Raw genomic sequence first — 15935 nt, forward strand, 5'->3', positions numbered from 1 at the left:
ATTGAATTGATATTATTACAGAAATAACCTCAGCCACTAGGAGTAAAAATATTTAGGACTGCTCCATTTTACCACTAGAGGTGTATGCTGTGGCATTAATTTTAAATAAGTTCAGCTCGTTCAATTTTGTGGAGCAATAATTATTTAGAACATCTTTCTTGGACAGTGTTAATGGCTTTTATTGTTTATAAGACTTTTAATCTCATTACAATGCAGATTCTAAATCTCTAAGCCTTCATCAGGGGGAGTAAGAGAATCAATTCAACTCTAAAACATGTCCTAATACTACAGGAAAGTGTCTGAATGAGCTCAGTTACTATATTGTGTGTTGCATTTCCTTTTCTACATGACTTTACTTTGGGAAATAAAATATTTTGGGTCACTATAGGAAGTAAAACTATCAAATCTGGACTGCACAATCTGGATGATCCTTAAATGGCAGCAAAGATAAACATTGAGCCTATTGGACTCCTTAAAAAAGGAAATTTGCAGTCATATCTTCAAGAGGGATATATTCCTAACCATTGATCTTTCAAAATATTAAAACAAAACAGGTTAAAAAGAAATTAAGTGACAAGAAATAAGAGACACCAACACACATCAGTTGTAAGATGTTTGTTTTTAGAATTCAAGCTTACATAATAATCTATGCTCACTATAGTCATAATTGCATATTAATATCTGCATACAAAAGCTATGTAAAAATTATATTCTTTTCCCAAATATACAAATTTCTCATAAAACATTTATGATAACATATTTAATATAGTTTTTAGACTTTAAAAATATTACCCATCTAGCATATATTTAACACTGTTTGAAAGGGGGAAAACAAAACAAAACAAACAAAACACTTAAATTTTATCCCAGAATCATGTCTTTCTAATAAATCTGTGTACTTCCAAACTTAGTCTGAAGAAATCCAAACCATAACAAGGCTAATCCAAAGCTCAGCAGCAGTCATCTTAATAAAATAAAAAGAAACAAAACACCATTTTGTGGAATTCTTAAATAATTGACATAAGGAAAAATAATTTAAAAAATTAAATGTTTTTTCAATCCATGGTATAATCTTATTTCTTACTTTCATAATTTCAATTGCAAAATAAAAATGTTTTACATTGTGCTCAATAATTTACACCAATTCCATTTATACAGATGTAGATTTACATTTGATTGTCTTGTGCATAAATAACGATTAGTGTTATAAAGTTAAACTGTACAAAACAGATAGTCACAAACAGCTTTTTACCTGCACAGTACTGCTTCTGAAGGCAACATAGTTGAATGAGGATTAATATACAGAAGCAAGATATAAATGCTATTTGCATTTGATAGAACTTATACAACACAGTAAAAACTTAGTAAAAGGCCAAATCCTTTTAAAAATTGTAGTAATCTATATTTATGCTTGCATGTTTTAAAAAGAAAGCCTATTTTATTTTAAATTAGATTTCTTTGTTTTTGTTTGAGGGAAATAAATATCTGCTATCTAGGATACAATGACTATAAAATTTTATATAAGGGTCATATCAAGCTAATATCAAGAGGAAATTTCTGATAAATTAAACTATTAGCAGAAATTACAAGAGAACATAGCAAAATGTCTCCTGTATGTCTTACTATTTTAAAGCTGCAAAAAGGCAAGTAAAGAAATATTTCTTAGCAGATCATGAATGAGTGCACAACTTTATTAACACTTTTCTTAACTATCAAAATGAGGCAGAAACTTGTTCTGGCACAAATGGCTGATAATGACTTGCCCATTTTATTCATCTTTTTTTTTAAAAAAAATATCCTATAGACTGAACTTGTTTTCTAATAATGTAAGAACTGAATGAGTCCCATGGGTTTTGATTCTAATTTCCAGCAGAGGATAGATGTTATAAAAGCCTAATCTTACAAAAATATTGGCTCAATCTGAAAAGCATTAAGATTTAAAAACCTTAAGAATGATGTTACTGACAATTTATGTGGCATATCAATATTATATCTACATTTACAAGTATACAGCATAAAGTATATCACTAACAACAATGTGGTCATCTTGTGGTCTACAGAGCTGCATTGGTAGATTTCCTTCCACAAATCAAACAATTTCCTTTTGACGTTGCATTGCCTTTTTAATTCCACTGCAGCACATTAATACAAAGGTAAATCGCAAATGTTCAGTGTCTGATTCTGACACTTACATTTTGGCACAGTGCTGTTGTTTTTAAAATGGTTAGGTCACTGTAGAGTCAATCACTATTCTCTCTCCCAATTTAACTTCATATGGAATTCAACTGCAACATCAAACCCACAGAAGCTTAAATATCTATCATTTATGTTAAGCTAACAATTATTTTTAAAAAGAGAAATAATATTTTGTAGAATGCTCCACTTGATACTATATCTATAGCAGAAAACAAACTTGAAGAGCATGGGACATAATAAACAACCAGAATTAAAGCTGCATAGTCAAAAGTTCAGATATTTTGCAGTCAGTCAAAACAGCTCCCAACAGAGAATAAATGGGTGTACAAATTACCACTCCTAGTAATCATTATGAAACTAAATCTGAAGATGCTTCCAGATGTTTCTTAAAATTTTATACCAGTGTTTGCAGGATTGGGACCACTTTATTTGTCAAAAAGAAACCTGAGTAATCATATTCTAGTAACTTAAAATAATATATTTCTCTGGTGTGACTAAAAATAGAAACCATTATAACACAAGCACACTTACACATGAAAAAAGAAGAGCAACTGGAATTCTAGGGTTGGGATATTTTGTGAGATTAAGCTTCTAGAAATCAAAATGTGGCTCTTGAGTTTTGATGAATAATCACTGGGATTGTCATCCAAATTAATTGATAATCTCTGAATAGCATAAAGCACTTTTAAAATCAAAGATGAGCCAATTTCATGTATTTATTTTAAATGTGGGCTAAACTTTAGAATACCATATCATAAAGAACTAATGCAAATCAAAACATAGCATCATTAGATTGTGATCTTAGCTTGATGTATGTTTTATACATAGTATATTATAGTTTTTAGAGTGGAATTGTTTCACAGTAATTATTGAAAAGCTGTGGAGTTTGCTTAGATCCAAGATTCTTTCCCCACCCCCTTTAATAAAGGAAAACTTTGGAATTTCTCTGAAAATAACTTTAGATTCTATTTATTACTTTATATTTGGCTAAGCAAATGTGGTCATTTTGGGGGGGGGGATTCAAATTGATTCAACTATGCTTTTGGACAATTATTTTTAGAGATCTCAAGCTATTAGTCAACTCTGATATTATGCAAATATTTATGTTATCACAAATTTGTACAAGATAAGAAACTGCATAGTCTATAAAAATCTCTCCAATGACAATATCCTTATATGATTATTCTGTAGGTATATCTAGCTTATCAAACACACATTATTCACCCATTGCCCATGAAGCCCCAGAGAATAGCATTCCCCAATCTTTCCAGCATGGGGGGGGGGAGGGAAGGAAGAGAGAAGAGGGAATAGTGCAAGAGGCAGGTGCATGCATGCACACACAGCTTCATTTGTATGGACTTCACACAAGTGGAGCTGCAAGCACTGGTGTCCGCCATTTGTCCAGGTAAGGGTGTGAGCAGTGGTGTTCACCGCTCATGTGAGTGGGACTGCGAGTGCTTGCACCTACCATTCACATGAGTTGGGCTGCATGCATGCACTGACCCACCATTCACATGGCCATGGCTCACACACTGGGGACCCCTGCCATAGAAGATATCATTCAGGAAAAAAGCAATCCTTGATAAGGCAAACTCACTGGCATCTTGATTTAGGTTGCTATAGAACCAAAAATATTTTACAGAAACCAATTTGAAATGTTGGCATTTTTAAAATAAAAACTGAAACACTGAAGTCAGAAGCATTTCTTCTCTCCAATTCATCTAGACCAGTGGTTCTCAACCTTTCTAATGCGGCAACCCCTTAACACAGTTCCTCTTGTTGTGGTGACCCCCAACCATAAGTCTAGCGCCAATTCTCCCAACAGAGCTTTAAGCTGATTGGCAGGAGGGTCAGAGGGACACCCCCACTGTCAATGCCTGATTGGTGGAATTGTAAAAATATGTTCTGAGGTGCCAGAATAGAAGCTTTAGTTCCTAACACCACAGGAAATTTGTCTTTTCTCTGGGTGTTAGGCAACCCCTGGTCATTCGACCCCCACAGGGGTCCTGACCCCTAGGTTGAGAACAACTCATCTAGACTGAAAGTTTAACTGTATGATTTGATATTTACTGATAAGGATTACCACACTATTTATAGATTGTAAATCGAGTGTATTTAAGCCATTGAAAATAACCTAAATACAATAAATTGAAATAGAATACCTATTGTCAATGGAATAAACCATAGCTGAAAACAATACTATAATTCAAATGTTGTTCACAGTGACAGTCTACCTGAGTGCAAACATTATTAAAGAGGACAAAATGATTTAGAATTTCAGCTATTCATTTGGAATAAGATTCAAAAGTGTACCTAACAATTTACATTCTGTCAATTTTTTTTCTTGAAATGGATTTCCATGTCATATCATGTTCACAAAAAGTTAAAGGCCCATATCTCTTGGCTGTATAAAATGAGATTCACAAATCCTAGGAATCAGGTTACTGATTTATGGTCATTGGAAAGATGCTGGTATACTGGTAGAAAAAAGATATATGACTATACATAACAGAGTGGAAAGGTTTATAACAGGTAACTCAAATTAATTTTCATTGAGTTGAGAGGGGGAAAGATAGAGAAAATCTTTTGTATGTATCATATTAAATTGGAAAGAATTCATTGCACATATTTTTATGATTTAGGAATTGCATGCACTAGAAGAGACAAAATGGAGAAATCAGAGAATCCCTTAAAGTTATTATCATGTGAATATTTAAAAAAATATAAATGGCAGGGGCACAGAATAATCTGTCTTGCTAATGACATCATAATGAGATATGTATATCTTTTGTATAGTTACAATGGGTCAATTTTGGTTGATCAGCCAAAAGTCATGAATCCTGTAAATCATTTATCTCCAGATGTCCAAGAACCTCAATACCTAGCATATCTTTGTTGACTTGGGTGACAACCAATTTGGTGATGGTTATAACTTTGGATGGTCAACGAACTGCTGTAAGACAAGGACTACATTTGTCACCCAAGAATCTACTATGAGAATCAAAGAGATTTTAAAATATTTAGATTCTAAGAATCTGAAACGGTTCTTGGATGTTCTGTCTTTATTATATTGATGGTCTTTGACTATAATAAAGGTTTTACTTACTTACTGATTCAAAATAATTTGGGGCAAGTGGAAGAAATATAGACAACTATGACTCTGATTTATCCAAATTACCATTAAAAAGAAAAGAGATCAAGAGCCTTGGCTCTGGGTATATTTTAAATGTTCTTATTTCTTCCTGTATTTGTGCTTTTTGACTGAATAAGAGGGAATGAGAAGCTATATTCACCTGGGGGGAAAATAGGACTCTGACTGCATTCTGTAGCTTTTTACAAAGGTAGTCCTCACTAAACAACCCCAGTTCAGATCAGCAAGGTAGTTAATCAAAGCATCACATGACTGTGCTGGATTTAAGGTGTCACTCACACTGCTAAGCAAATCACTCGTGGTCATTAAAGCAAGATATCATGCAATTGCGACTTGTGATTTTAATCCTGGCTTTTTCATTAACTCTGCTTGATGGAAGCCGGCTTGAAATGCACAAATAGCAATCTTGTAATTATGGAATGCTGTGTTCATTGTAAAACACTCAAATGTCAATTACATAACATTACAACATTACATGCTGCAATGGTCATAAGTGCAAGGATCAATTATAAAGATACTTTTTCAGTGTCACTATAATTGAACACTTGCTAAACAGGGCAGCCATTAAGTGACGATTACCTGCAAAACATAACATTCATAACAATTTGAAAATTTTGATGAAATTATGATTATGGTAGGAACTTACTTGGATAAAGCTATCTATTTTTAAACATGGCAAGGTGAAATTAGGCGTAGCTAAAGTTGCAATCTGGGAATACACTGCAGTGAACTTAATATATCTGAATTATATTTCTAGTTGTATATAACTGCAATTGATTGCATTTGATCTTCAGCAAGATTAAAACTTGCTAGATTGTTCTGAATTCCTCAGCCAGAGTCCTCATGTCCAGAAAGTAATTAATACTGTATACAATATGGCAGGATACATCTATCCATTTTCTTGCTTCCTCAATTTATTTATATTTATATATTTATACCCATATCTTTCCAAATAATTATACACATGGGTCACCTGAGTGCTGGTGAATAAACTTAAAATTCTTGAGGTTAAACTCTCAAAGGATTCACATCGAAAGGAGTAATGGACATACAAAAAAACCCACAATTATGACAAGTACCCGCATTGAAGGGATATCTTCATTCATCCATGCCTATTAAAAATAATCCTCCAAAGATTATTGGTACAAAATAAGAATGGACCCAAAAGAAAAAGCAAAAGCTAGGCAATGGAATGAAATGACACCCAGTAGTGCTATAGAATCTCTGAGAATCTTTCCAGTCTTTTTAATCCTCAAACACTTCTAAGAACAAAGGAGGAAAGAGTTCTGTGGGGCATTCCACCTTCATGTGCAGGAAGCGGCTAGCATGGCAGGCTCCAATCATTCGTAGGTCGGTCACCTTCATCAGCAGTTTTGGCCAGAAGTGTGCAATATGGTGTTTTCTGTAATTAATATAGTGTTCAAACGCCAACAGGAAACTTTCTTGACACTTTTCTATTCTTTCAATGCTGACAAGACCTGGGCGATCTGTAAATATAAGATTTAGATTATAAAAAATTCATTCACCTTAAAAAGGATATTTTATAAAGTGCAAATAGAATCAAAATAACTTCCAGTATATTTCTCCAGGCTGCATAAACTAAATCTTTGCATGATCCTTGTGAACTAGTAATTTGGGAAAAGGGACTATTGATGGGAAAAGCAAGCTTGGTTTTTTGGTGAACGATGAATTGTGTTGTGTGTATGTGTGTGTTGCACATAATCAGGTGATGAAAGTCCTACCTTTTAAAATTTGCATCATTTACTTAAAAATGTCTGAGGTCTGAGTTACCTGGTTGTGCTAGCTATTTTCACACAATTAAATTGTACTCTGTGACTGATCTCTCTCTGGACATTGTTAAACTGGACAGAAGTTGGGACTAGTGTTGGGCGAACCGAACTTGCACAATTCGGGTCTGTACCAAATTTTGCGGTGTTCGGTATACCAAACCCAAAGTTTTTAAAAAATCCGTGCCGAAGTTCAGGTTCGGTTCGGGCAACGTGGCAGACCAATGGACAGCCTTCTTCTTACCTGAAGCCATGCGGTCTCCGGACATCAAAGTAAATGAAAGGCTGGGATTGGCCATGTGTCCTGCTGATCACTGATTGGCCAGCAGTATGCATGGCTTGGATTGGTCCCCAAGGACACCTGATCTGCCTCTATAAAAGGCAGCACCTTGCTGTCCAGCCCCATTGTAAGAGATTCCAGCTAGCGAGGGAAAGTCTGTGTTAGTTATGCTGAGAGGGAGAGATAGATTAGATTTCACTTTGTTTCTGCTACAAAGAAAGAGAGATATTGGCCTACAAGAGACAAGAAAACTTTGGTGAGCATTCAGGCAGGGCAGGGCTGAAGAAGAAAAAGACAGGGGGAGGTAGGGGGCCAGTTGCTCTCTGCTACACTTCCACTTTTACATTTTTAAAACTTTTTTCCTTTCATTCATTTTGTGTACAAATGCATGGAAGGACACAACAATATTACTTTGTGGGTATTTTTGGAGTTATTTTCCCTATCCTATACTTCCACTTTCAAATTTTTAAACATTTTTTTCCCTTTCATTCATTTTGTGTACAAATGCATGGAAGGACACAACAATATTACTTTGTGGATATTTTTGGAATTATTTTCTCTATCCTATAATTCCACTTTCAAATTTTTAAACAATTTTTTTCCTTTCATTCATTTTTATTTTGTAGGTGGCAAGATTGCCACTCAGTAAGCAAAAAAAAAAGGTTGCTGAGTCTGAACAAGGCTGTTGTTCCTGTCTGAAAAAAAGTTCTCCAGAGTGGTCTAGGAAACTTCTTGTCCGGAAAACCAACACCTGCTTCCAGGGCCAAAGCTATTTCCTGTATCCAGAGGGAGGGGGGCTCCAGTTCCTGTCTGAAAAAAAGTTCTCCAGTGTGGTCTGGGAAAGTTCTTGTCCTGGAAAGCAACACCTGCTTCCAGGACGAAAGCTTTTTCCTGTATCCAGAGGGAGGGAGACTTGTCCAACATGCAGATTGGTTGGGTGGGAAAAGTTCATGTAGAAGTCATAAATCGAGCTATTCCAGTAATGAAAAAGTGCAATGGCTAACATGTTGAAAGCTGCTCAGACTCTAAGGAGAATCACGGCATAAAAATCGAATAAATAAGTCAATACATAAAAAGGGGTGGACAGACACTTTTGTCTTGTTACTGACCTCTGGCACTCGTACTTTTGGGTCCACCTCTGGGCCACTTTCTTTCAATTTCTTTCTCTGCATTTCCTTTTTTTCTATATATAAAAAAAGCCACTAGAGCTCTGTCAATTTATTTTTTGGTAAAACAAGGGCCAATTCCTATCTCTGCATCTCTGTCTTCTATCTAATCTGAAGCCTCAGTGCTCTCTGAAATTTTGGGTCAAACATGGGGCCACTTCATGTATCTGTGATTTTGATGTTTTTCTGTCTAATACAAAGGCTCTACTGCTGCCTGGGCATTTAAGTTTTACAGGGCATTTTTTCTCTAATTCTACTTCCACCTGAACGCTGCACCTTCATCTGTTCCTTGGATCAGTGTCACTGCAGGCCTTCAAACATGAAGAAAGCCACGAAAAAGGGACATGGCCGTGCTGGTGGTGGTGATGGAGCTGGTGCTGCAGGGGCAGGTAGCGGGCGTGTAACATCTGCGTCTCCTACCCCTTCCTCTGGTGCAAGCAGGCGCCTGGGTTTGATGCAAGAAGAAGTTGGCGATGACATGGCATGCAGCGCTACATTTCCTTGTTATTGCCTTCTACACACTCCACCACATCTGCGTGTTCAGTGCCTGAGTCATCACACACACCCAAAGCAGCAAGGCCGTCTCACCCAGAAGCAGAGGAGTCTTTAATGCTGTTCTCTGAAACTTGTAACTGGGATGTCATGAGGCGTCCAACTGCCCAATCTGCAGTTGCAGACCTTGGGCTTCCGGATAGCCAGGAGCTTCTGCTGGAGAAAGAGGAGGTGTCCATGGCATCATCGGGGAAGACCACGATCGATGATGATGAGACCCAGATCCCCACTCCTGCAGCTTACTGCAATGTAGAGTCTCAGAAGGAGGCTAGCGGGGAGGAGTTGGTGGAAGAAGATGACGAGGTGCTAGATCCCACGTGGACCGAAGGCTGACAGAGTTCAGAGGAGGAAGAGGATGTGGTAGTCCCACAGCCCCAGGCAGCCAGCAGAAGTGGAGGGAGAAGGCTGCAAACCCTCAGCGCTCAGACTGTTGGTACTACTGCCCACCGTGTCCAGGGGCCGAGCACGCCTCATGTGTCAAAAAGAATTTCACCAGCGTGGCATTTTTTCAAGCAGTTAACAGAAGACAAGAAAAAGGTTGTTTGCAATCTCTGCCACCAGTCCCTGAAGCAAGGGACAGATCTTAATAATCTCAGCACCAGCTGCATGACCAGGCACCTGATTTCAAAACATGACCTTCGGTGGAGATAATACCTTAAAATTATTCAAACGCCTGGGTCTTCCTCTTCTGCTGTGGCTGCCTCGGCCACTGCCAAAGCCCCCCCCCCCAGCAACAAGTTCACCTGTCCCTCCCCAAAGGGACAATGATGGATCACCACTAACACCAACACCAATGGCAGCACCGGCACCACCAGCAGCAGCAGCACTGGCAGCAGCCCCACCACCACCATCGCCAAGCATGTCTACACCATCCCAGGGAAGCATTTATCCCTCAAACTTTAGAGAGAAAACGGAAGTTCGGCCCATCCCACCCACGAGCCCTGGCCCGAAATGCCAGCAATTCACAGCTGCTGGCATTTGAAATGATACCCTACCGCCTGGTGGAGAAACCAAGTTTCAGGAAATTTGTTAAATTGGCTGTCCCACAATACTCCATTCCCAGCCGCTATTACTTTTCACGCAAGACCATCCCTGCCCTGCACCAACATGTAGTGGAGAAAATTCAGTGTGCACTGCAAAATGCTGTCAGTTCCCGCGTCCACCTCACCACCGGCATGTGGACCAGTAAACATGGCCAGGGCTGGTACATCTCTCTCACTGCCCACTGGGTGAATGTAGTGGCAACCGGGCATGAGGCGGGAAGCAGTTCAGCACATATCCTTCCACCACCCAGGATTACTGGACATCAGTCGGTGCCTGCTGTTGCCTCCTGCTCCTACTCTGCTTCCCCGTCTTCTTCCTCCATATCCAGTAAGCGCAGCCCGGTAACCTCCTACTTCAGAACAGCCATGGGTAAACGGCAGCACGTGGTGCTGAAACTCATCTGCTTGGGCAAGAGATCACACACTGCCCAGGAGCTATGGATTGGCATGCAGGGGCAGACAGATGAGTGGTTGTTGCCGCTGAACCTGAAGCCGGGGAAGGTGGTGTGCAACAACAGGCAGAACCTTGTGGCAGCCTTGGGCCAAGCGGGGTTGATGCACATCCCTTGCATGGCGCATGTGGTCAACCTGTTGGTGCAGAAGTTCCTGGCCAATTATCCGGGCATGTCGGCGCTGCTAGGTAAAGTGCGTGCGGTGTGCGCACACTTTTGACGTTCTGCTGCTGCTCACCTATCTTCCCTGCAGAGGAACTTTGGCCTTCCCACCCACCACCTCATCTGCGATTTGCCAACCAGGTGGAATTCCACACTGCATATGCTTGAAAGGGTGTGTGAGCAACAGCAGGCAATAGTGGATTACCAATTTCATAACCCCCAGTCAAGTAGAAGTGCAGACCCACAGAACTTTACCCCCAATGAGTGGGCCTCCATGAGGACATTTGTTCTGTCCTGCATGGCTTCCAGTATGTCACTAATATGGTCAGCGCTGACAATTCCGTCATCAGTGCTACCATCCCCATGGTTTAGGAGGAAGGCCCATTTTCCCAGCAAATCCATGTCTCACAGGGTGGGGAGCAGCCCGGTACTCCGCTGTCCACCCTGCATAGAGTTTTGGGGCAGGAAGAGGAGGAGGAGGAGGAAGAGGAGGAGGACTTGCAGCAGGGTGGCCCCCAGTGCAGCTCACAGGCACCAATGGAGCGTGACTGGAGGGGGGAGCAGGAGGAAGAGGAGGAGAGACCTGTTGCTGAAAACATCACCTTGACTCCAGACAGCCTGGCTCACATGAGCCACTACATGGTCCAGTGCCTGTGGAATGATGCCAGGGTAGCCCGCATCCTCAACTCTGCCAGTTACTGGGTGGCCGCCCTGCTGGATCCCCATTATAAGGACAGCATCGCCTCCTTCATACCAGCGCCCAAGCAGGAGCTCAGAATACGCGAGTACAAGCATGTGCTCATGGATGCACTATTGGAAGAGTTCCCACAGCAATTAGAGTGCCCAGTGGTGGCACACAGAGTAGGAGTAGGACGTAGTCGGCAACGTAGAGGGAACACTGGCAGGGGGGTGGTCATTGTCAGACATTGCAAATATCCATGACATCATATTCAACATCCACACAGATCCAACACCCTGGGATGTGATGTCCCATAGCAGAAGGCATCACATGACCCGCATGGTGGATGACTACCTGTCCATGCTCATGATGGTTGTTAGCGATGCCTCCACCAACTTCAATTTTTGGGTAGGTATATTGAACACATGGCCAGAGCTTGCCCTCTATGCCCTGGAAGTGCTGGCCTGCCCTGCGGCAAGCGTCCTGTCAGAGCGTGTGTTCAGCACCGCAGGAGGGGTAATCACTGACAGAAGGATCTGCCTATCCACAGACAACGTTGACATGCTGACATTTCTTAAAATGAACCAGGCGTGGATCACAGAGGACATTGCTGTGCCACACCTGAGTGAGTGGTTAGAGCTTTCGCTACCATCATCACCAACACCACCCTCATAGTTGTAAAATTCATGTTATGTGTGTATATAGTCAGTTATATTTTTATGGTGAAAGTTTGGGTATAGTTTGTGTTTGACTAAAGTTTGTGTTCAATAAACCTATTTTTTGCACAGATTTGTTCTGAGAGCCTAAATGGATGTTCCTTCCAAGTTGTGTCACCTATTGAAAATCTGAGATATCCATTTTCATGGGAAAACTTTTAGTGTGTCCTGAGTTCAAATCCAGTCAATGGCTGTACTGTGCACCTGGCCAGGAAGAAAAAAATTCTTTTGGAAAAATGGTTGCAGGGAGCTTAAATGCAGGATATCTTCAGAGAGGGGCGGCATACAACTCTAATAAACTATAAACTATGTTCCCTCCCAGAACTGTCATCGTTTGTAAATCTGAGATATGCAGACTTATAGTGATGGGATGTAATGTTCTGGTTTGGGTTTGACAAACACGGTTTGTGTTCTCTCTCCACCAGTTGCAATTTGGCAATGTGCCACTCTTGTCCAGTGTGCAAAGCCATCCAGCCATGGCAACAGAACAAGCGAAAGAGAAGGTGTCCAGGGCCTCATCTGGGAAGGATGATGAGACCCAGATCACCGATCCTGCAGCTTACTGAGAGTAAGGCTAGCGGGGAGGAGTCGGTGGAAGAAGATACCAGGGGTGATGATGAGGTGCTAGATCACACGTGGACCAAAAACCCTCAGTGTTCAGTCTGCTGTTACTACTGCCCACAGTGGCCAGTGACCCAGCGTGCCACATAGTGCATGCCCTCCAATCACACAGGATTGCTGTGCAAAATCTGGTGGGTGGCTGCTGTTGCATCCTCCTGCTACTCTGCATCCCCCTGTTCACCCTCTTGCCAATTTAATTTGTGGGCAACCACAGGGCCGCCTTCTTTCTCTGCCTTTCCTTTTTCTATGTAAGCTGAAGCCTCAAGCTGCTACTACTAGTCACAGCGGCCAGAGACCGATAGCACCACAGAGCGCATGGCCTTCCATCACACAGGATTACTGTGAAAAAGATGATGCCTGCCGCATATGGGATTGCTGGGTAAAAGCTGGTGGGTGGCTGCTGCATATGGGATTACTTTGGAAAATCTGGTGGTTGGCTGCTATTGTGTCCTCCTGCTACTCTGCGTCCCCCTGTTCACCCTCTTGCAAATTTAATTTGTGGGCAACCACAGGACCGCCTTCTTTCTCTGCCTTTTCCTTTTCTATGCAAGACAAAGCCACTAGCGCTGTCTCTCAATTTAATTTGTGGGCAACCACAGGGCTGCCTTCTTTCTCTGCCTTTCCTTTTTCTGTGTAATCTGTAGCCTCAAGCTGTTAGTACTGGTCACAGTGGCCAGAGACCGATAGCACCACAGAGCGCATGGCCTTCCATTACACAAGATTACTGTGAAACAGGTGATGCCTGCCGCATATGGGATTGGTGGGCAAAAGCTGGTGGGTGGCTGCTGTTGCCTCCTCCTGCTACTCTGTGTCCCCATTCACCCTCTTGCAAATTTAATTTGTGGGCAACCACAGGGCTGCCTTCTGCGGCTCTATTTTTAAAAACTTCGGAATTCGGGTTCAGGGTTCGATGATGTCACCCAAATTTTTTGCAAAGTTTGCCCGAATCTGCTGAACCCGAACTTCATTGCGTTTGCCCATCACTAGTTGGGACATGTTCATTCATTGGAAAATTAAATGATCTGTCAACTGGGATGATATAATGTAACAGTTTACCCTGTTGAAACTGAAATTGCAAACTCTGTGGCAATATTTCAGATGTATCAAACCAACTTGTGAGCTATATTGTGTTTAGAAGGCTTTTTCATGGCCTTTGTATTATTCTGTGTCCCACACCCTTGCTCAAACAATGCTGCTGAAATTTATTTATTTATTTTGTCTCGTACATAATGTAGGTATGTGAGGATATAATCATATTAGTATACATGAATAAAAGATTAGAAATATATTAGAAATAATAATATCCATATACATGATACTAGTAAAACATAAAGGGACATTAGGACAGGGGATGGAAGGCACGCTGATGCAATTATGCACTTATTACTTATATTTGATAGCAAATATAAGTGCCAAAATTTATCCTGAGCTGGTAGCTCTCAGAACAGCAATTTTGCTTATGGTTAAGGAGTAAACTTTTGATCCTAGCTTCACAAGTCATGGTCAGGATTTAAATTCTTAACACCTATTTGATCTGCTACAGCTAAAACAGCAATCATATTAAGCTTTGTCCAGGATTCTTTTATGTGCTAGTCCATATGGCAAAAATTATGCCATGTTTGCCTATGGTCCATGTTCATACACTTGGGTTCTGCTAAGGAGCAAGGGTAGGATACAAAAAACATAGCAAACTGGTGGATAATTTGCTTTTACAAGTAATCTCTCTTATATAATATCCAGTTAATCCTATGTGCTCACTCATTATTTAATATCACTAAAAACTTAAGCATCTCAAAATACATTCAGCAAAAGACAAAACAAAATTTGCTCATAAGAATGGTATAGACCTATGATGGCGAACCTATGGCACATGTGCCACAGGTGGCACATGGAGTCATTTCTGTGGGTATGTGAGTTGTTGGTCTATGTCAGCTTCACCACACATGTGCATCAGTGGTGAGCCACCATTCCCGGTGCTACCAGAATGGGCTGGGAGCACGGGAGTGTGCATGCACCTAGTGTATGCACATACATGGTGCAGGATTTTGCTTCTGCATATGCGCAGAAGCTGAATCTCATGACGAGCATGCATGCAAGTGAGATTTCTTGTTTTTCATGTAAGATAAGTGCAGGGTTTGCCTGAGGCTCTGGGAGGGCCAGTTGAGGCCATTTTTGCCCTCCTAGAGCAGCGTTTCCCAACCGGTGTGCCGCGAAGCTCCTAGGGAAGCTCCAGCTGGGCGGGGCGCTGCCGGTGCCGACCTGGGGCTCCCGCTCGCAGCTGTCCCCCGGCTCCTGCTCGATGCCGTGGTTTTCGGCGCTCTCCTGCTGGGCCCCAAAGAAGGAAGTCAGGAAGAAGGAGAGCTTCATTCTTCGCGCCTTTTTCTCGCCTTCCTTCTTTGGGGCCCAGCAGGAGAGCGCCAGAAACCGTGGCATCAGGCAGGAGCCGAGGGACAGCTGCAAGTGGGATCCCCAGATCGGAGGCACCGGCAACGCCCTGCCCAGCTGGAGCTTCTCTAGCGTCGGCGGCAAGTGTCCTTTGGGGCCCGGCGGGAGGGCACTGGTGGTGGGAGCGGGGGTGGTGGCTGAAGCGGCCGCAGGCAGTCGCGGGGAGATGGCGGTGGCGAGAGGGAGCTCCAGGCGGCGGCGAGAGGGAGCTCTCTCTCTCTCTCAGTTGACTGCAAGCGGGAGCCCTGACGGTGGCGGTTGGATGTGCTGCTGGACGCCGTACATGCTAGCGCTGCGGGCCTGGCATATACGGCGTCCAGCAGCACGTCCAGCTGCCGCCGTCAGGGCTCCCGCTTGCAGTCAGCTGAGAGAGAGAGAGAGAGAGAGAAAGAAAGAGAGACATATAAGAGAGGCAGAGAGAGAGAGAGAGAGAGAGAAAGAGAGACATAGCAAGAGAGGCAGAGAAAGAGAGACAGAGTGAGAAAGAGACAGCAAGAGAGGCAGAGAAAGAGAGACAGAGCGAGAAAGAGAGACAGCAAGAGAGGCAGAGAAAGAGAGATAAAGAAAGAGAGATAGCAAGAGAGGCAAAGAGAAAGAAAGAGACATATAGCAAGAGACAATGAAAGAGAGAGAGAGAGCAAGAAAGAGAGAAAAAAGCAAGAAAGAGATAGCAAGAGAGACAGAG

General features: G+C 41.8%; 1 protein-coding gene across 3 annotated transcripts in view; it reads right to left on the reverse strand.

Moving 5' to 3' along the window:
- Positions 1-4381: 4381 nt before the first annotated feature.
- Positions 4382-15935, reverse strand: part of THRB (thyroid hormone receptor beta) — a 297981-nt gene continuing 286427 nt past the window's right edge. For all 3 annotated transcript variants that reach the window (XM_070727268.1, XM_070727267.1, XM_070727266.1), the window contains one exon: positions 4382-6834. In XM_070727268.1, the coding sequence (XP_070583369.1) occupies positions 6593-6834 (242 nt within the window). In that variant the 3' untranslated portion in view covers positions 4382-6592. The remainder of the gene's footprint in view (positions 6835-15935) is intronic.

The sequence above is a fragment of the Erythrolamprus reginae genome, chromosome Z (genome assembly GCF_031021105.1).
Source record: "Erythrolamprus reginae isolate rEryReg1 chromosome Z, rEryReg1.hap1, whole genome shotgun sequence".
Classification (NCBI taxonomy): domain Eukaryota; kingdom Metazoa; phylum Chordata; class Lepidosauria; order Squamata; family Dipsadidae; genus Erythrolamprus; species Erythrolamprus reginae.